The following is a 21,698-nucleotide window of genomic DNA, read 5'->3' on the forward strand; positions in this document are numbered from 1 at the left end:
AGCAGTTCTCCAAGTAGGACCAGCAGGATCAGCATCACCTGGAAACTGGTTAGGCAAATTCCATTGTCCTACCCCAGACCTGCCAATTCCTGGTGGGGCCCAGCAATCTATGGTTTAACAAGCCTTCCAGGTGATTCTGATGCACACTAAAGTTTGAGAACCACAGGTATAGGGTCCTATGGGCCATTGTAAGAACTTGGTTTTCACTCCAGATAGGATGGGAGCCATAGAAGGATTTTGAGCAGAGGAGAGTTGTGATCTGGTTTAGGCTTTGGCTGTTGTGAGGACAGACTCAAGGTGAGTATGGGATGAAGCAGGGAGAGTTTGGGGATCACTGTAGATCATTATTTCTTAAAATGTGGTCCCTGCACCAGCAGCATCAGCATCACCCACAACCTTGTTAGAAATGCACGTTTCTGGCCCCACCTCACATCTACCAAATCAGGATCTCTGGAGATGAGGCCTAGGAATCTGTCTTAACAAGCCCTCCAGGTGTTTCTGATGTGCCCGAATATTTGAGAAACACTGGTCTAATTAGGCAATGGTGACTTGGACTGGAGTCAGTGGTGATGAGAAGTGGTTGGATTTTGAATGTATATTGATACAGGATTTGCTGACAGATTGGATTGGAGTTGTGAAAGGACTCAAGGATGACTCTGTTTTGAGGAGTTTTGGTATACAGGGGAATAGAGTAACGGGGCAGTGACAGAAAGGGTCACAAGAGGATTTTTTGTTTGGTTGGGTTTTTTGGGAGATAGAGATTACAGCCTGTTTGCCTGCATGTCAGTGCACATGGAGTGATTCTGTTGGTGCATCCAGCATTTAGTGAAGCCTGTTATTGGCAAACTTATGTGCCAGGGACTGGGTAGAACAAAAAGAAACATCCCTGGTGCACTGAAACTTGCTCAGTATCCTTTGTACTCCTCCAAGTCCTATGTGCTTGGAGGCAGGGGGGCCACTAGTGCGAATGGTGGGTGCCTCAGCATCTCGGGATGGGTCATCCATGTTTTTATACATTGTGCTTGGCCTGATCAAGGTGTTGCAGGAAACTAGAAATTGACTTGGATTTTCTGATATTTTGTGAATAATGAAGAAGGGTAAAATATGTTCTTTTTCCTCTTTATTGATGAATGAAGACATTGTTTTTCCAAGGCACAGGTGGTGACAGGACCCGGCTCTTTGGGAATCCTCAGAGAGCAGAGGTTGAGCAGATAAGAAGCTAGACAGGATCCTGGGCAATCTTGTCACCTCTCAAGCTTCTCCAGCCCTCAGCCCCCACCTCAGTTCCACATCCCTGGAAGGATTGAATGCCCACTTTTGTGTTCTCATAGCACTTGACTCTACTAATAACCCCACATTATATTCTAGTTATGTATTGTAGTGGTATAGTGGAGTCAGATGGATCTGGATTTTTATCCTGCTCTGCTATTTATTAGTTTTGTAATGACCAAAAAGTTCCTTAACCACTCAGATTTCTTATGTGTTAAATTAGAATAATATTAATAATGATGATAGCTAATACTTTGTCCCAAGTACTCTCAGTTCTTTACCTACTTTAGCTCATTTAAGCCTAACAACTCTATGAGGTGGGGTACTATTAATATTCTTCTTTTATAGATGCAGAAACTGAGGCACAGCAAAGTTAAATAAATTGCCTAAGTTCACACAGCTAGTAAGTGGCAGAGGTGAGATTTAAACCCAGGCAGTTTGGCTCCCAAGTCTGCACTTTGTGCCTCTAAATATTGTACAGAATGCCCTGATTTGTTGTAGAGATGAGATGTGTTAATATATGTGTGATAACATATTCACAGTTCACTTTTCTCCTCAACTCCTTTTATGCAGGCTTCAAATTCTCTCACCATCCCCTTACCCTGCTTTATTTACTTTATAAATAAAGTAAATATACTTTATTTACTATAGCCCTTATGAAACTTTTGGTACCACCTGTCTCCCCCTCTAGAATGTCCACTCCATGAGGGCAGCAGCTATTTTCAGTCAATATTTATTGAATTTATGCACCCACTTACATCCAAATACTGAGTTCCTAACATGTGCCAGGTTCTGTGGCACATGTTGGGGATAATTCATCTTAATCTTGAGACCTGGTGCTGTGATAATTGTCCTCTTTACTAAGGAAGCAAAACAGCATTTAGGAACCTTGGTCCAGGTAATAATTACTGAGACAGTGCAGCCAGAAGCCTGATTTTCATCCATATGCTTTCCTGATGTGAGATATTATCTAGCCCAATGAATTGGGTTGAATAATAAATAAAGCAAGACTGGGAGATGGATAAGGTGAGGACTTGGGGTGAACAAGAGATGCTGTCTGCTGTATGTAGTAGGGGCAGATAGCAAGTAAATGGGCAGTTGCAAGTCTGCAGGGTGAGTGCTGAAATATGGATAGTTAGGGGGGCGAGGCATGGCAGTAGGGAAGAGGAAGGGAAGGAATGTTCTAGGCACAGGGAGCCATGTGTGATGAGTCCCAGAGACCAGAAAGAGCATGGTGCTGAGAGTCGAGCTGGGTTTTAGAGCAGGGCTGGCTTCATGGGTGTGTGACCGCTGTAGTCACACACAGCCTCATATTTGGAAGGGGGCCCCATGCCCATGCTTGAAGTTTAATGCTCTGTGGTTATAGTCTTTAAATTCTTAATAATTATACCTTTGAATTTGTGTTTTGTATGTGAGGTTCCAGGGACAGTGGAGTTTGTCCTGGGGACCTAGAGCTTTAGCTCACCTGTGGTCCTACCTCTTGCTGCCTCCCTGAATGGATTCTCGACTGGCTGCCTGGGTTGCGGGGCCTGGGTGCAGGTGCTGGAGAGTCAGGGTCAGGTGCATGCACCCTGCACACTAAGTCATAGCGCGTGGCCCCTGAGTGCCTGTGAGGGCCTGCGCTTGCCCCTTGAGTATCCCCATGCCCAAGGGAACATGACAGTAATTAAATAAAAAGCCCCACGGCAAGTTGAGAGAGATCATGGAAGAGAGGAAATAGCTTTTCTTTGTCAACTGGGGGCCCCTGATTTTCATTTGCACCAGCCCCACAAATTTTATAGCCTATGCTATGTGTGAAGGGCAAGAGGTGGGGTCTTTTAGGCCATAAGTTTATACTTTACCTTAAGAAAAATAGGAAGCATGTGAGGGGTTTTGAACAAGGGTTGACAGGATCAAATTTACATTTTAAAAAGATCACTTTGGCTGTACTATGGAGGGCCATTTGGGTGAGGACAGAGTAGAGGCCAGGAGCCCAGTTAGGAGGACAGGATAGTAATCCCAGTTAGAGATAATAGTGGCCTGGATTAGGGCAGGGGCAGTGAGGATGACAGAAGGATACAACTGATGGCCAGTTAGGAGATAGAAGTGATAGGACACGGTGATAACTTGGATGATAATAGCATCACATACAGAACACTTACTCTGTACCAGGCACTGTTCTAAACACTATATAAATTAACTCATTTACTTTTGAGAGCAACATTATAATACACATATAAATTTTTATCCCCACCTTAGAGATGAAGAAACGGAGGTATAGAGTTAAGTAACTTGCCTAAGATCTCACAGGTAGTAAGTGGAAAGTATAGCTAGGCTGTAAACCCAGGCAGTCTGGCCCTAAAGTCTACACTCCTGAGCTTGAACACCTACTCAGGGTGTAGTGGAGGGAGAAGGTGAGAGGCAAGTCATCAGTGGCTGCCAGGTTTCTGGCTTAAACACCTGGTAAGGTTATGGTGCCTTAGAGAGGGAGCAGGTTTAGGGGCCAAGCAGGGGGAGAAATTGAATTGGACGTGTTAAATTTGAAGTACTATGTAAGTGGGCTATCCAGTAGAAATATCCAGGAGAAATTTCGAGGGAGGGTCTGAAACTCAGCAAAGAGATCTGGCTTGCAGTTATAGTTATATAGAGGGCACATGGAGCCCTGGGAGTTAGTGAAACCAATGAGAGAAAGTGAGGAGAAAAGAGAGCCTAGAAAAGAGGACCTAAGGAATGTCAACATTTAAGGAGTGGGCAGGAGAAAAAGAATGCACTGGGAAACAGAGCAGCCAGACACATAATTAAGATCACATCACATCCCTGCTCATAATCCTCTGGTGGATTCCACCCAGTTCTTCACTCAGGTAAAGCCAAAGTCCTTTATGATGTCCTACAGCTGTGGTCCCCAACCTTTTTGGCACCAGGGACCGGTTTCATAGAAGACAATTTTTCCACGGACCGGGGTTGGAGGGGGATGATTCAGGCAGTAATGTGCACGGGAGCGATGGGGAACGGCAGATGAAGCTTCCGCTTGCTCGCCACTCACCTCCTGCTGTGCGGCCCAGTTCCTAACAGGGCACAGACCGGTACTGGTCCAAGGCCCGGGGGTTGGGGACCCCTGGCCTACAGGACTCTACTGCATGAGCCTTTCTGACCTATTATTGTCCCCTTTGCTCTCTCTATTCCAGAACACTGTCCTCCTCTCTGTTGACTTAATAATCTAGGCACACTCCTGCCACAGGGCTTTTGTACTTGCTGTTCTAATTGGGATGCTCCTCCCTCATATACATATGGCTTGCTCCTTTACTCCCTTCAGGTCTTTATACAAAAATTGTTTTGTCAGTGAGTCCTTCCCTGGCTTCCTTACCTAAAATTTCAGCACCACTGTCATTCCCCTCACCACCCAGTGTGTGTATGTATACTTACATATACATGCATACATATTCCCCTTCCTACTTTATTTTTCTACTTAACTCCTCTATCTAACGTACAATATATTTCACTGGTTACCCTGATTTATCTTGCTTCTTGTCTGCTTCACCCACTAGATTGTCAGCTCCATGAGGGCAGGGATTTTTGTATGCTTTGTTCTGTGTCTTTGTCTCTCCAGCACCTAGACCAGGGCCTGGCAGATGCTCATTAAATGTTAGCTGGAGGGATGGACCTCGGGCAAATGGGGTATTATGGAAGTCAAGTAGAGAGAGCACAGGGTCAGCACTGTGGTAATGCTGCTAGGAGGTCAAATGAGATAAAGGAAGGAAGTACTTATTGCATGTTTCAGTAAGGAGGTCAAGATATCAGTGAAGTCTGTTTTAGAGAAGGTGGGGACTAAAATCAGACTGCAGCAGTGGGTGAGAAACTGTACATAGCAACTCAAAAAAATTCTTTTTATAGGTTTGGCCCTGGTAGAACATCTCTGGATAGTACAGTGTGGCTAGGAGTAGGAGAGAGACTTTTCACTGTATACACTTTTGTACCTTTGGAGTTTCATAAAATGTATAATCAATACCTATTTAAATAAAAGTCATTGTGAAGCTGCATAGGATTAAACAAAGAAGATATTTAGCTCTGAAGTGGCAGAGAGGGGCAGAAAGGAGGCAGGGAAGGTCTTGCAGAGATCAGTGAGCTAGTTTAAATGCTATTGTGAAGGGGAAGGTAGAGAGGGAGAGGTTGAAGATACTGCAGAAAGAAGAGGGAATTTATTGAGAAGGTTAAAAAAAAAAAAAAAAAAAAAAGATGTGACCCAGGTGGAAAAGCTGACTTTACAAAGAAGGAAAGATAGTTCTTTCGTTGTAACAGGAGGAAAAGAAGGATGCAGAAGGAGGTAGATTTGGTGTGAGAAGGTGAGGTAGTTCCCATCTGATTACTTCATTTTGTCTAAGAAGTAGGAGGCAGGGTCATTTGTTGAGAGAGAAGAGGAAGGCAGTGGGGGATCAGAGATTTGAAATAGCCATTGTGGATGATGGTGGAGAGAACTGAACAGGGAAATACAGGAGAATTGTCAGGCAGCATGACCCAGATTTTTTAAAATAGACTTTATTTTTTAGAGTAGTTTTAGGTTCCCAGCCAAGTTGAGTGGAAGGTACAGAGGTTTCCCATATGCCTCCTGCCCCCACATGCATAGCCTCCCCCATTATCAACATCCCCCACCACCAGAGTGGTACATTTGTTAAAGTAGATGAACCTACATTGACACATGATTATCACCCCAAATCCATAGTTTACATCAGGATTTACTCTTGGTGTTATACATTCTATGGGTTTGGGCAAATGTATAATAACTTGTACCCACCATTATATCATTTTAGTAGCAGAATAGTTTCACTGCTCTAAAAATTCTCTGTGCTCTGCCTGTTCATCTCTCTTCCCCCCCCAATCCCTGATGACCACTGATCTTTTTACTGTCCCCATAGTTTTGCCTTTTCCAGAATGTCATGTAGTTGGAATCATATAATATGTAGCCTGATTGGCTTCTTTCAAAGTTTCCTTCATGTCTTTTCATGGCTTGATAGCTCTTTTTTTTTTAGTGCTGAATAATATTCCATTGTCTGGATGTACCACAGTTTATCCATTCACCTACTGAAGGACATCTTGGTTGCATCCAAATTTTGGCAATTATGAATAAAGTTGCTATAAACATCTGTGTGCACGTTGTTATGTGGACATAGTTTTCAGTTACTTTGAGTAAATGCCAGAGAGCACAATTGCTGGGTTGTATGGTAAGAGTATGTTTAGTTTTGTAAAAAACTGCCAAACTGTATTCCAAAGGGGCTGTTTTTTGCATTCCCACCTGCAAAGAATGAGAGTTCCTGTCGCTCCACCTCCTGGCCAGCATTTGGTGTTGTCAGTGTTCTGGATTTTTGGTTATTCTCATAGGTGTATAGTGATATCTCATTGTTTTAATTTGCATTGTCCTATTGATACAGGATGTGGAGCACCTTTTCATATGCTTATTTGCCATCTGTATATCTTCTTTGGTAAGGTGTCTGCTCAGATCTTTTACCCATTTTTTAATCAGGTTGTTCATTTTCTTATTGTTGAGTTTTAAGAGTTCTTTGTATATTTTGGATAACAGGCCTTTATCAGATATGTCCTTTGCAAATATTTACTTCCAGTCTTTGGCTTGTCTTTTCATTCTCTTGACAATGCCTTTCACAGACGGGTTTTTAATTTTAATGAAGTCCAGTTTATCAGTTCTCATTTTTCATGGATTATGCCTTTGGTGTTGCATCTAAAAAGTCATTGCCAAACCCAAGGTTATCTAGATTTTCTCCTATGTTGTCTTCTAGGAGTTTTATAGTTTTGCATTTTATATTTAGGTCTGTGATCCATTTTGAGTTCTTTTTTGTGAAGGATATAAGGTCTGTGTCTAATTCCATTTGTTTGCATGTCCAGTTGTTCCAGCACCATTTGTTGAAAAGACTGTCTTTGCTCCATTGTATTACCTTTGCTCCTTTGTCAAAGATCAATTGACTATATTTCTGTTGATCTATTTCTGGGCTCTCTTTTCTGTTCTATTGATCTGTTTATTCTTTCATCAATACCACACTGTCTTGATTACTGTAGCTTTATAGTAAGTCTTCAAGTCGGGTAGCATCAGTCCTCCAACTTTGTTCTTCTCCTTCAATATTGTGTTGGTTTTTCTGTGACTCACATATTTTGGACAGTGTGAATTTATTGTGGCACCAATCCAATGGATGATTTTTCTCTAGCCATGTCCAATGGTCCAATGTTATATAGTTGGATTGAGCCAGGGTTGGGATTTGCACTTGGGAGTGATGTAAAGGCAGTGGGGCAAGTGAGTTGAAGGTATCTGTAAGAGAATGGTTGAAGTGAGGAATGATGAAATCTATGAACTAGATAGGGAAGAACGGTGAAGGCAACAGTAGTTGAACAGGTGAAAAGTAGGATCAAGGGATTTTTGAGGGCAAAGAACAGGTGTAATGAATGAGAGCTGGATGGATGTATTTGTGGTCAGAGTGTGATGTATGCATTTCATATTCCAGAGGTGAAGCAGTTGCAAGTGTTGTCAAGGTCTGGGGGATGGCCATGAGAGTTGGTAGCTGAAATGGGAGTTGGAGGCAGCAGTCTCTGAAGATGAGAAGGTCAATGAGCTAAGAGGCTGGGATATTAGGCCTTTATATCCATAATTATGTCACATGGGAGGCTGGCAAGACTTGGGATGAAGAAGAATCTGTGAGCAGGTTCTTCAGTGAGTGAAGAGGGTATGTTGGGGAGATGAGTAGCTGATAGTGAAGAGGTATGTTGGGGAGATGAGTAGCTGATAGTGAAGAGGAGTGGGAAGAGCTATTGTTGGATGATATGAAACTCAGAGGAATAGGAGATCTTACACAAGGATAGAGGAGAGATGATCTCAGAGTCTCACTGGAAAGTGAGGGAGATGTTCACCCCCAGCCCAGCCCTGAGTTAGAAGGGTCTGGGAGAATGTACAACTTCTACCTGACCGGGTTCTAACACAGTGCTTCTTAGACTATCTGAAGTGAAGGACCCAGGGTATTTTGTTCTTTTTTTTAAATTTCCAATTCATAATAGACCAATCCTTTTATAAAATAACATGTCCTCAATTTATTGATGTGCAACAGGTTTACAGGGTTAGCACTCGGGAAGGTGGTGGGGTCCTGATCCTAGGAAGTCAGTCTTAGCCGAAATGGTTGGAGCTCTGCCTTATTATTATGCTCCCTGTTCTCTGTGGCTGACCAAAGATTTTAGGAGATCTTAGCCAGAAGTTTTTTGGAGGGCTGCCGATGACTTCTTTGATGAGGAAGGCTTTAAATTTTGTGAGATTACCAGCTCACATACATGCAAACTCAGATTTTCAAAATTAAATAAATCTTTCTCAGACATTACAGTATGAAATAAGTAACACATGTTCATTGTAGAAAACTAGAAAATACATATAAGAGAGAAATGGTTACCATAATCCTTCACTCAGGGAACCACTGTTGACTATAAAATACTATTTTCATTCATTTTCATTTAATAAAGTAAATAGCTCAATAAAGTTTAAATGTTTGATTTTATGTTGAAATAATATTTTAGATATATTGGTTAATAAAATATTAAATTATTATTAACCTTAATTTCACCTGTTTCTTTTTACCTTTTTAATGTGGCTATTAGAACATTTAAAATTACATATTTAACTCACATTATATTTCTCCTGGACAGCACTGCTCTAGAGTCTCTTCCAGCTTTGACCATTCTGAGTCTTTTTTTTTTTTTAAACATCTTTATTGGGGTATAATTGCTTTACAATGGTGTGTTAGTTTCTGCTTTATAACAAAGTGAATCAGTTATACATATACATATGTTCCCATATGTCTTCCCTCTTGCGTCTCCCTACTGAGTCTTAATGAAGCTTTATTGTCTGTACATTTTTAGCTCTGTGATAATTATTTTAGACCATTTGGTCCAATAGAACTTTTTGCATTGACAAAAAAGTTTGATAATCTGCCCAATATGGTAACCGCGTGTGGCTACTGAGCACTTGAAATGTAGCTAGTGTGATGGAGGAACTGCATTTAAAATTTTACTTAATTGTGTACTGAACAGCACAGTTCTAGACCTTACGAAAAGTAAAATTTCCACAAACCTTGTCTGATTTTCTCTTTTCTAGTTGTGTTGGTGTTGAAGAGGAGAAGGCTGCTGACATTGACCTCTACCACTGCCCCAATTGTGAGGTCTTACATGGGCCCTCCATCAGTAAGTAGATCTTGGAGTTTTTAAGAGAAGGCAGTCCAGAGGAGAGACAAAGCAAAGGAAGCTTGGAAGGAAAATTGCCTTTTTGTCAGTGCTTCAGATTTGTCTCTCTTGGGAAATAGCAGAAGCCTGTGTAGGCCCTGCAGGCCAGCAGCTGCTCCACTGAGAGGGCAGAAATGCAGAGTTTCACCTCCCTCCCTTACTTAGGGATTCCCCAGAGGAAGCACCTATCCTCACCAAGAGCTTTACTGAGACTGTGAGGGCCTCCTTGACTCCAGATGATGCAAGGGGTTGTTAGATTGGAAGAGAAGCAGGATCTGCTGAGGCGTTTGCTCTTGGAACCATAGCCTGTAGCCATTTTGACTGACAGTGTCTTGTCTTTTACTGACTTAGTGAAAAAACGCCGTGTATCTTCAAAAGGCCATGATACACACAAGGGGAAGCCAGTGAAGACGGGAAGCCCTACGTTCATTCGAGAGCTTCGGAGTAGGACCTTTGACAGGTGAGGACCCCGTACTCCAAGGGCCAGTGAATGCCAGGGCTCTGGGAAGCTGGGGCCCATCTCTTCCCAGCTTTCCCACTGGCTGTCGCACTGGGTACCTCCACCATCTGGGGATGTCTGCAGGGCTCTGTGAGTTCCCTCTGGGGAGGGATCTTCTGTTTTAGTCGGTTTCTGAGAAACATTGCTAGAGTTTCATTTGATGTGCAGAGTACATTAAGGTCCACTTGTAGAAACTTTTGGTAGATAGGCAGTTTTCGCCTCAGTCAGGAGAGGATATTTACATGCACCCAGGGAATGCTATAACTAGAAGGAGTCTTAAAAATCAGAAAGTTTAATTCTCTCATTGTAGAGAAGATGAAACTCTTTGGGAAAAAAATTTTTTTGAGTAGTCATGTATTTCTTTTAAAATCAAGAAAAATTTTTTTTCTTTTAGAAAATTAAGATGGGCTTATTAAATAAATTACTTGAATTGAGCAAAAATAATGTTAGAAAAATTAATGAATAAAGCATTCTCTTTTGCTTAGTTTTTAATTCATTTGACCTTTTCCAGCTTTCCTATAATTGAAGTGTTATTTAGGATTATAAGTGTTTCTTCAACTTAATAAATTTTGTTTTATTTATTTAAAGGCAGTGAGTCTCCTTTCTACCCCAGACCCCTCAGGTCCCTTCTCCAGAGTCAACCAATTTCTTGTGCATTCTTTCAGAAATAGTTTTTGCTTATACAAACATATGTGTGTGTGTCCCCTTGTTTATTAAAAAACACAAACAGAAACACTTATTGTTCTACATCTTGCTTTTTTTAAAATCTAAATTATGGAGATCAATCCATAACAGCATATACAGATGTTCTTCATTCTTTTTCATGGATGTTTAGTACTCCACTGTATGGATGTATAATTTATTTAACCAGTCCTCTGTTGCTGAATATTTAAATCAATTCTAGTATTTTGCTATTAGAAAAAAAATGCGCAGTGAATGTCTTTGTACTTAGGCTTTTGCATATGTGGGTGAGTATATGTGTAGATTTACTACCTAAAAATGAAATTGCTAGGTCAAAGGGTATGTGCTTTAAAAATGTTTATAAATATTGCCAGATTGTTTTCAAAGTGGCCACACTATTTCATACTCCCACTAGACAATGTGTGAGGGTACCTGTTTTCCTATATCCTGGCCAACACTGTTTATTATCAAACTTTTTTGCCTTTCTGATAAGATAAAAAATGAGATTTCATTGTTTCCACTTGCATTTCTTTAGTTATGAAGGAAGCATGTCTATTATCATACATTTATAAGTCATCTTTATTTCTTTCTCTGTTAACTGCCTTCTCAACATTGTTTAACAGTTTTTCTGTTGGGTTACTGCCTATTTCATACTGATTTGTAATAGCTTTCCTTGCAGAAAATTTTAATTTTTACTTAAATTTACTATTACTATTTATAATGATTACTGGGCCTTGTCTCTCCGATAATTTTTCTACTACTCTATGGCTTTATTTTTTCTAATTTGATCTTTGTTCCATCTAGAATTACTTAAAGAGTGAGATAGACTTTGATCTTAATATTTTTCCAGATGTTTGTCCCAACACAACTTGTCAAATAGCCAGTCTTTTCTCCAGCATGATTTTAAGAAAACCAGAAACTCCTGTTTTCTAGTTAACGAAGTATGTGTGTCAAGAGAGTGGCTATAAAAATTGTTTTTGTTTTTTAAATCAGTCTTTTCTCTTTATTTGCCAGTGTTTAAAATGGGGTAATGCTGCTCTGGGTTAGAGTAATTTAGCTAAACTTCTCAGGTATGTCTTTTCTTCCTGGGCAGGCTGTTGAGTGATTTCTTCCTTTGTCATCTAGAGAAGAGCACCATATTGACAGGCTATCCTGGATTTAGCTTACCACCTCTGCCAGTGACCTGGCTTCTTGCCTTCGATAGGTCATTTCTTCCCTGGCAGGTGAAGTTTATGCCACTCATTAGTTGCCAGCCAACATTAGGTCCCCTCAGGAAGACCCCACCCTTTGGGTGAGTGACAGCATCCAGTGGGGCCTTCAGTAGCAGGGCCTCTAGGGTTCAGGCTTTCTCTCATGTGGCCCACAGCTCAGATGAAGTGATTCTGAAGCCCACTGGAAGTCAGCTGACCGTGGAATTCCTGGAAGAGAATAGCTTCAGTGTGCCCATCCTGGTCTTGAAGAAGGATGGATTGGGGATGACGCTGCCCTCACCATCATTCACTGTGAGGGATGTGGAACACTATGTTGGTAAGCACCACAGACCCTCTTAACTGTGACATTGTTCACTCCCATCAAAACGTATGACCCTTCCCCTCCAGTCTACGTTTTGCATTTCCTTTCTAGCCATCTTGGGAATTTGAGGTGAAGTGCCTTGCCCAGAGTCATTCTTTTTTTTTTTTTTTTTTTTGGCGGTACACGGGCCTCTCACTGTTGTGGCCTCTCCCGTTGCAGAGCACAGGCTCCGGACGCACAGGCCCAGCAGCCATGGCTAATGGGCCCAGCCACTCCACGGCATGTGGGATCTTCCCGGACCGGGGCACGAACCCGTGTCCCCTGCATCAGCAGGCAGACTCTCAACCACTGCGCCACCAGGGAAGCCCCCCAGAGTCATTCTTAGGCAAAGCTGGAACCAAAATCCTAGCCTACCCTTCCCTTTCCTCCTAACACACCACAAAACCCCAGGCTGAGCCCCATCTTTTACCTGGGGAATTCCAAGGATTGTTATGGCCTCTCTGTCCTCTGTTGAGATGAGAAAGCCTTTGACTTTTGCCCTCACATGCTAGTTGTGTTCTGGACATGAGGTTTGGGGGATAGGAAGAGAAGTGAGGAAGCAGGGCCCAGGCAGGTGGATAGTACTGTGAGTGAGACTATGTGTCAGGCAGTTCTGTTGCCTTAGCAGGCCTGGACCTGGCACATAGGTCTAAGGAGAGTGTGAGGAATACCTACCCCCACTTCCCATTTATGCACATACAAATACAGTGAGAAGTTTTCAGTGTAAGGTCATTTTAGGGACTGTTTAGGGGATGTGAGAGTCTTCTCTGATCCCTGGGACTTGGTGCAGAATCCATCTCTTTACTCCAGGTTCTGACAAAGAGATTGATGTGATTGATGTGACCCGCCAGGCCGACTGCAAGATGAAGCTTGGTGATTTTGTGAAATATTATTATAGCGGGAAGAGGGAAAAAGTCCTCAATGTCATTAGTTTGGAATTCTCTGATACCAGGTAAGAGGGAGAGGGGTAAGTAAAAAGCCTCACAAAGTGCCTAGGACTTGTGATATACTGAGTGTACATTAGTGTTCCTTTCCCTTCTTCCCGGTGGTTTCTTCCTTTGGGATGAGGAGCTGGTTTATACTTTCTAGGGTAGCTGCTCACATTATAACAACCAAATCATATTTCTCCTTTACAACTTCTAGCATAGGATAGATTATACAGTAGTTATTTTAATTAATTTTTGTTTCCTTCAAGATTTAGGACAGCTTTCTTAGACCTTTTTTTGGTGTTTAGATTGTGGCATGGTCACTGTTTAACTCCCAGGATAGGTCCTCTGTCCCAGGTAAACACTTCTTTATGTGGAACTGAGCCCTGAGAGGTTTCTCTAATTGTTCCTCATAAAGAAGACACTACAACATGGGGACAGTACAATACTGTTATACACCATGTGCCAAGTGAGTGGGCCCGGGTGTGGAGATTCTGAGCATTTAGTGGAGGAAATGATCACCTTTGACTGGGGAAGGCTACGGAGCTGGGACTTGGGAATTCCAGAGCTTAGTGGAATGAGGATGCTGACTGGACTTACAAAAATAAGTATCCTGTGTGCTCTTTGGGATTCTGTGGAGAGAACTTCTTTCTCTTATCTGAGTCTCACTGGGATGGGGGGCATTTTATTCAGGCTTCAACCTTCAATTCCCAATCAGCTGACATCTGCTCTCCACCCCTTCCTTGATAGGCTTTCTAACTTTGTGGAGACACCCAAGATTGTTCGGAAGCTCTCATGGGTGGAGAACTTGTGGCCAGAGGAGTGTATCTTTGAGAGGCCCAACGTGCAGAAGTACTGCCTCATGAGCGTGCGGGATAGCTATACAGACTTTCACATTGACTTTGGTGGCACGTCGGTCTGGTACCATGTGCTCAAGGTAAAAATGGCTATGGCTTCTGAAGACAGCCAGGCCTTGGGCCTCCCTGTTTGTTTCAGGTGGCAGCATAAAGACAGGCTGCTAAGGCCTACCTGCATCCCAGATTCTATTTGGGTGACATTTCAACATAACTGCTCTATCAGGGTTGGGTACTGAGTGGATATGCCATATAAATTGTCTCTACTTTACAGTTTTGATGATTAACTTTTTTTTTAATAACAGCAGATGCCTAAGGTTTTCTCTGACTGTTATCTTAATTGAACCAATCTGTACTCCTACCGCTATGTATGGAAATGTCCATATTTACTGCAGAAATTTCTGGTAACATGAGAAATTCCCTCTCCCCTCCAAGTTTATTGAGTTATAATTTGTATACCATAACGTTCACCTGTTTTAAGTGTATAGTTTGATGATTTTTGACAATTGTATAAATAGTTGCATGACTGCCACCACCATCAAGATAGAGCACGTATGAGATGGTTTTTTTTAATGTCAGCCTTTCTATAGTTTCCCTTTTAGTGGTCGTTACAATTTTATAATTAGCATATTGATTGTCAGTGACTATAAAGGATTTTTGAGGTCTGGAAAATAAATTTCTTAGGTAAGTTTTATTGTTCTCCACCACTGTTCATGCTATTTAGCTTTCTTATCAGAAACGCCAAGGAAAGAGCAGAAAACTTGGATATGGCTCTTGTCCAAATGATCACAAATCTTGAGCTAGTTGTTTTTATTGGTTTATCATGAAGAAATTGGAGTGTGTAAATGAAAGTGCTATTATGCAAATGTTAGATTTAACTTTTTTATTTTTAAATAGTTTCTTTTTCATAGAAAAATTGCAAAAATAATAGGAAGATTTCCTGTGTGCCCTTCACTCAGATTCCCATGTTACTATTTTATTATACTCTCTCTTTCTCTGAAGCAAACATAATAAAATGGTTTTATATAAATATTTTTTCTGAAACACCCGAGAGTAGTTTCAGACAAGGTGTCCCTTTATCTCATAATAATTCAGTGTGTATTTCTTAAAAACAAGGGTATTCTCTTATATAACCACAGTATAGTTATCAAAATCAGAAAATTAATACTGATATAATACTGTTATCTAATCTACAAATCTGATTCAAATTTCTCTAATTGTACAGTAGATAATTTCTAGTAGATAATTTTCTACATTGAAATGTATTATGAAATATTGGTTAAACTAATCAAGCTATGGGTTGGGGATATTTTTGTGCTAGTGGGTTTTTTTCTTTTCTGCCAAATTATCTATCTGGTGATTATCCAGGCAAAACATAGTTAGGAAATAATATGTTCTTCCAACAGATAATCATCCAACATATAATCTTACAGAAGTCCTTGGGTGATTACTGAACTTTTAAACTTTTATTAGCTTTGATTGCAGGTGTGAGAAGGAATGCTCTCTGTAAATGGCATTTAAAGGCAAATTCAATTTTCTTCTCATTAGTAATGTGGCCTTAAATTCTCCTAGGGCTAGTAATATTGATCTACTCATCTATAGAGGCCATTTTTCATTTGGCATTGCATCTAAAATAGGAGCCTTTGGTGTACATTTGTCTTAAGTTGACAATTTTCTTTGAAATGTCCTTTCCAAATTGTTTTTGTCAGTTTTATAGAAGCTTAAAAGTACAAAGTGCAAAAGGACTTCTGAAGTTTTCCAAATATATATATAAATGATCCTTGGACAGAAGGAATTCTAGCATACTACATGGTCTTGGAACATGAGAGAGAGAATATTCTTTTAGAGACTCCCAGAAGACTTCTCTGGAAACCCTTGATATTTTTGACATGTCAGTCTTTCTTTGTTTCAGGGTGAGAAGATCTTCTACCTGATCCGCCCAACAAATGCCAACCTGACTCTCTTTGAGTGCTGGAGCAGCTCCTCTAACCAGAATGAGATGTTCTTTGGGGACCAGGTGGACAAGTGCTACAAGTGTTCTGTGAAGCAAGGACAGACACTTTTCATTCCTACAGGTCTTCCCTGGGCTCCTCTGGGAGGGTTTGAGGAAGGTGGGAAGAGGAAGAGAGCTTGTGGCACTGGAACCAACCCCTTCCCATAATGTGTTGATCTGATTATGTGAGATATCCCTCTCATATCAGTTGAAGGCTCAGAAGTGGACATCAAGAAAATTCCAGTGGTGGCCAGTGGGCAGTGTGGTTTCTTGGGGAGGTCCAGGAGGAAGTTGATAGCTCCTTTGCACTGGACTGATGTCAACTTGGTGGACAGATAGAAAACAGGACTCTTAGCCCCATGACTCTAGAGATAGTGACTGAGAGACTGGCATTGTAGACTATAAGTCAGAATGACCTGGGTGGAGGTAGGGTTTTTTTTTCCCCCAAAACAATAAATGCCTAGGCTTCACCCCTAGAATTATGAAATCGTTGGTCTGGGGTGGGATCTGAGTGTATTTATTTTGAAAAAGTCCCCATAGTTGTCTCAATTTGGGGAAAGTTGACATCTTTAGTATGTTGAATCTTCCATGAACACATATGTCTTTCCATTGATTTAGATTTTTCTTGACTTTCTAATTTCTTAATTCCTTGATTTCAGAATTAGTGTTAAATTTTCTCAAAATGTTCAATGGAATTCTCTACTGCAGCCACATGGACCTGGAGATTTCCTTTTTGGGAAGTTTTTAATTAACATTCAATTTCTTTAAACCTGTATTAGGCTATTCAAATTATCTATTTCATATTGAGTGAATTGTAAGTTTGTGATTTTCGAGCAATTGGTCCATCTTATCTAAGTTGTCAAATTTATGTGTGTAGAGATAGTATTTCTTTATTATTCTTTTGATATCTTCCAAGTCTCTAGTGCTACCCTGTGTTTCATTCCTGATGTTAGTAATTTGTGCCTTCTCTTTTACTGTGTGTTAGTCTTAATGGAAGTTTGTCAATTTTGTTGAACTTTTTAAAGAATCACTTTTTGTTTCACTGATTTTCTCTGTTGTCTTTCTGTTTTCAATTTCATTGATTTCTGCTTTTATCTTTGTTTTTCCTTCTTTCTGCTTGCTTTGGGTTTATTTTGCTCTCCTTTTCCTGACCTTGAGATGAGAGCTTAGATTATTGATTTCAGACTTTTCTTCTTTTTTTATAATAAATTTATTTTATTTATTTATTTTTGGCTGCATTGGGTCTTCGTTGCTGCGGATGGGCTTTCTCTAGTTGTGGCGAGTGGGGGCTACTCCATTGTGGTGCACAGGCTTCTCATCACGGTGGCTTCTCTTGTTGCGGAGCACAGGCTCTTGGTGCATGGGCTTCAGTAGTTGTAGCACGTGGGCCCAGTAGTTGTGGCTCGTGGGCTCTAGAGCACAGGCTCCATAGTTGTGGCACATGGGCTTAGTTGCTCCGCAGTATGTGGGATCTTCCTGGACCACGGCTCGAACCTGTGTCCCCTGCATTGGCAGGTGGATTCTTAACTACTGCGCCACCAGGGAAGCCCTTTTCTTCTTTTTTTTAATATAAGCATTTAGTGCTATAAATTCCCCCCTTAGCACTGATTTAGCTGTGTCACATATTTTGATATGTTGTATTTTCATTTTGTTAAATGTGCTTTTAAAAAAATTGAGATATAGTGCACATACCATAAAAATTACCATGTTAAAGGGTACAATTCAGTTTTTAAAAAAATATTCTTGAAGTTGTGCAAACATCACCACTATCTAATACCAGAAAGTTTTCTTCACTTCAAAAAGAAACCCTGTACCTATTAGCAGTCACTCCCCATTCCTTCTTCCCCCCCAGCCCCTGTCAACCCCACTTCTGTACTTTTCTCTGTGTATGAATTTGCCTTTTCTGAATATTTCATGTAAATGGAATCATGCAATATGTGGTCTTTTATGTCTGGCTTCTTTCACCCAACATAATATTTTCAAGGTTCGTCCATGTTATCCGTACTTCATTCTTTAAATGGCTGAATAATAATTCCATTGTATGGATATACCATATTTTGTTTATCCATTCATCATTTTATAGACATTTGGGTTGTTTTCACTTTTTGCCTATTATGAATAGTGTTGCTATGAACATTCATGTACAAGTTATTGTGTTAACATATTTTCAGTTCTCTTGGGTATATCTACCTAGGAGAGGAATTGCTGAGTCATATATATGGTAACTCTGTGTTTAACTTCTTGAGGAATTGCCAGACTGTTTTCTAAAGCAGCTGCATTTTCCACCAACGATTTATGAGGGTCTCAATTTTTCCACATCCTACCCAACACTTGTTTTTGCCTGTCTTTATGATTATAGCCATCCTAGTGGGTGTGAAGTTGTAGCTCATTGAGATTTTAATTTGTGCTTCTCTAATGGCTATTGATTTTGAACATCTTTCCATGCACTTATTGGATGTTTATATATCTTTTTTTGAAGAAATATCTATTCTAAACTTCTGCCCATTTTTAAAATTTATTTATTTACTTGATTGTGCCAAGTCTTAGTTGAGGCAAGCAGGCTCCTTAGTTGCGGCACACGAGCTCCTTAGTTGTGGCATGTGAACTCTTAGTTGTGGCATGCATGTGACATCTAGTTCCCTGGGCAGGGATCAAACCCAGGCCCCCAGCATTGGGGGTGTGGAGTCTTATCCCCTGTGCCACCAGGGAAGTCCCTGCCCATTCTTTAATTAGGTGATTTGTCTTTCTATTGTTGAGTTGTAAGAATTCTTTATATATTTTGGTTTAGACCTTTATCAGATGTATGATTTGCAAATACTTTCTCTCATTCTGGAGGTTGTCTTTTTACTTTCTTGATGTTGTTCTGTGAAGCCCAAGAGTCCCGTTTATCTGTTTTTTTTCTTTGCTTGTGCTTTTGGTGTCATATCTAAGAAACAATTGCCTAATTCAAGGTCATGAAGGTTAACACCTGTGTTTTCTTCTGAGTTTTCTTTTTAGTTCTTACATTTATGTCTTTCATCCATTTCAAGTTAATTTTTGTATATGGTGTGAGATACTGGTCCAATTTCATTCTTTTGCATGTGGATGTCCAGATGTCCCAGAAAAATTTGAAAAGACCATTCTTTCCCCCATTGAATTGCCTTGACACCTTTGTCAAAAATCAGTTGACCATAGGCCATGTATTGGTTTATTTCTGGACTTTGAATTATATTCCATTGATCTGTATGTCTGTCTTTATGACAGTATCACACTGTCTCAGTTATTGTACACTTGTAGTAAGTTTTGAAATTGGGAAGTGTCAGCCTTCCTGGGCCCCTTGAATTTCCATATGAAATTTTCAGCTTCAGGTTTTATATAGATTTTTTTTTTTTTAGATTTTTTTTTTAGTGTTTGCTCTAGTTTTATGTATATATGTATACATATATAGATATATATGTATATGTACATAGACATATACACATGTATCTATGTATATATACATATATAGATAAATATGTATATGTGTATATATGTATATATGTACATACATATCTATATGTGTATATTTATATATACATATATATCTATCTTATGACAGTCTACTGGTACTGACATTTTACCAGTTTGAAGAAAGAGTTGAAACCTTACCTCTTTTCGTTGAAACCTTACCTCTTTTCGTTGAAACCTTACCTCTTTTCACATCTCTTTACCCTTACCATATGTAATGTATTTGTCTTAAATATTTCCTCTGCATACATTAGAGCTACATCACATAGTGTTTTAATTTTTGTTTCAGCTGTCAAACATAATTTAGAATATCCAAGAGCAGGAAAATCTATTGTATTTACCTGTAATTTTACTCTTCCATTGTTCTTCCTTCCTGGTGTTTCAAGATTCCTTCTCTTATCATTTCCTCTCTGTTTAGAGTTTCAGGGTAGGTCTGCTGGCAACAGATTCTCTTAGTTTTCCTTCATCTGTAAATGTCTTGATTTCCCTTTCACTCTTGAAGGATAGTTTTGCTGGGTATAGAAATCTGGGTTGATATTTTCTTTCAGCACTTGAATGTTGTGCTGCTTCCTTCTGGCTTCTGTGGTTTCTGATAAGATTTTGGCTACCCTTTAAATTGTTTTTTTCCCTGTATGTGTCATTTCTTGCTACTTGCAATATTTTTTCTTTTTTATTTAGTTTTTCAGCAGTTTGACTATCATGTGTCTTGGTGTGGATTTCTTTGGGTTTATACTGTATATGTTCATCGAGCTTCTTGAATGTATAGGCTTATGTCTTTTGCCATATTAGTGAAATTTTTAGGTATTATTTCTTCAAATACCTTTTCATTCCCTCACTCTAACTTTTCTTCTGGGTCTTTGATTATACAAATGTAACACATTTTGCTGTAGTCCCACAGGTTCCTGAGGGGTTTTTTTCTGTCCCATTGCATGGTTCTTTATTTTTTTGTCTTTTTTATTTTTACTGGCATATAGTTGATTTACAGTGATTCAGGTGTACAGCAAAAAGAGACTCAGTTATATATATAGTATCTATCTTTTTTCAGATTGTTTTCTATTATAGGTTATTACAAGATATTGAATATAGTTCCCTGTGCTATACAGTAGGTCCTTATTGGGTTCCTGAGTTTATTTTTCTCTCAGTCTATTTCTTTTCTCTTGTTCATATTGGGTGCTTTCTATTGCTCTGTTTTCAAATTCTCTGATTGTTTTCTCCATTGTCTCCATTCTTCTGTTGAGTCCATTGTTTCATTATATATTTCAGATGTAGTATTTTTTAGTTCTATAATTTGTACTTGTTTCTTATTTATAGCTTCTTTCTTTTGTTTGTTTCCAGCATGCTTGTAATTGTTCGTTGAAGCATTTTTATGATGACTCCTTTAAAACTCGTGTTATATAATTCTAACATCTTTGTCTAACATTATATTGTATAATTCTGGATTTTATTTTGTTACTCAGATCTGTTTGTCTATTCATATATCAGTATCATATTGATTTGATTACATTGGTTTTATAGAATGTTTAATATATGATGAGGCAAGTCATGCACCCCTCCTCCTACTCCCATACCCATCTGCTTTTCTCTTTTATAGTTTTCTGTTCCCATGCATTTATTCACCCATCTTTGAATTCTTTGCTGGGTCTCACATGATGTTTTTTTTTTTGTACATTGGGCACTTGGTAACTGGTGAATTGAATTTGGCTACCAGAGATTTGAGTTGGATTCATTTGCATCTTGGTAGAAATTCCCACAAACTGGGTGCAATCTACTTAGTTCCACAAGCATTTCATGTCTGCTGTTTGCCCCAACATTGGGCTAGGTGCTAGAGATAGAATATGGATAGGCTCTTCAGTACTAATAGACACAATAGAGGTAGTCACCAGAAGTTTTGGGAGCACAGAGAAGAGCACTTAGTCTGGCCAGAGGTTTGTGAAAATCTTCTCAGAAGAGTGACACCTGAAGAGTAAATAGAGACTGACCAAGGAAAGAAAGGCAGGAAAGCCCTCTCAGATAAAGGGAAAGGCATTAAACGAAGCAAAGATGTGTGAAGCAGTTTATGGATACTGGAGCCTAAAGACCAAGGGCTGGGAGCAGATGAAGCTGAAAAGGTTGGCAGGCTGAACTTACTTCAGAGGCAACTGGGGACTACTGAAGATTTATTTGTTTATTTAATTTCTAATGAAATATTTCAGATGTAGCAA

At 39.8% G+C, this 21,698-nt stretch overlaps 1 protein-coding gene across 1 annotated transcript in view; it reads left to right on the forward strand.

Annotated features, from left to right (window-relative positions):
- PHF8 (PHD finger protein 8) overlaps positions 1–21,698 on the forward strand; it is a gene marked incomplete at its 3' end in the record, with an annotated part of 62,096 nt that overhangs the window by 13,474 nt on the left and 26,924 nt on the right. Inside the window, exons 3-8 of the mRNA XM_024767176.1 lie at positions 9,383–9,468; positions 9,859–9,967; positions 12,054–12,214; positions 13,049–13,190; positions 13,915–14,101; positions 15,931–16,093. Of these exons, the coding sequence (XP_024622944.1) occupies positions 9,383–9,468; positions 9,859–9,967; positions 12,054–12,214; positions 13,049–13,190; positions 13,915–14,101; positions 15,931–16,093 (848 nt within the window). The remainder of the gene's footprint in view (positions 1–9,382; positions 9,469–9,858; positions 9,968–12,053; positions 12,215–13,048; positions 13,191–13,914; positions 14,102–15,930; positions 16,094–21,698) is intronic.

The sequence above is a fragment of the Neophocaena asiaeorientalis genome, unplaced genomic scaffold, assembly GCF_003031525.2.
Source record: "Neophocaena asiaeorientalis asiaeorientalis breed wild unplaced genomic scaffold, Neophocaena_asiaeorientalis_V1.1 scaffold313, whole genome shotgun sequence".
Taxonomy (NCBI): domain Eukaryota; kingdom Metazoa; phylum Chordata; class Mammalia; order Artiodactyla; family Phocoenidae; genus Neophocaena; species Neophocaena asiaeorientalis.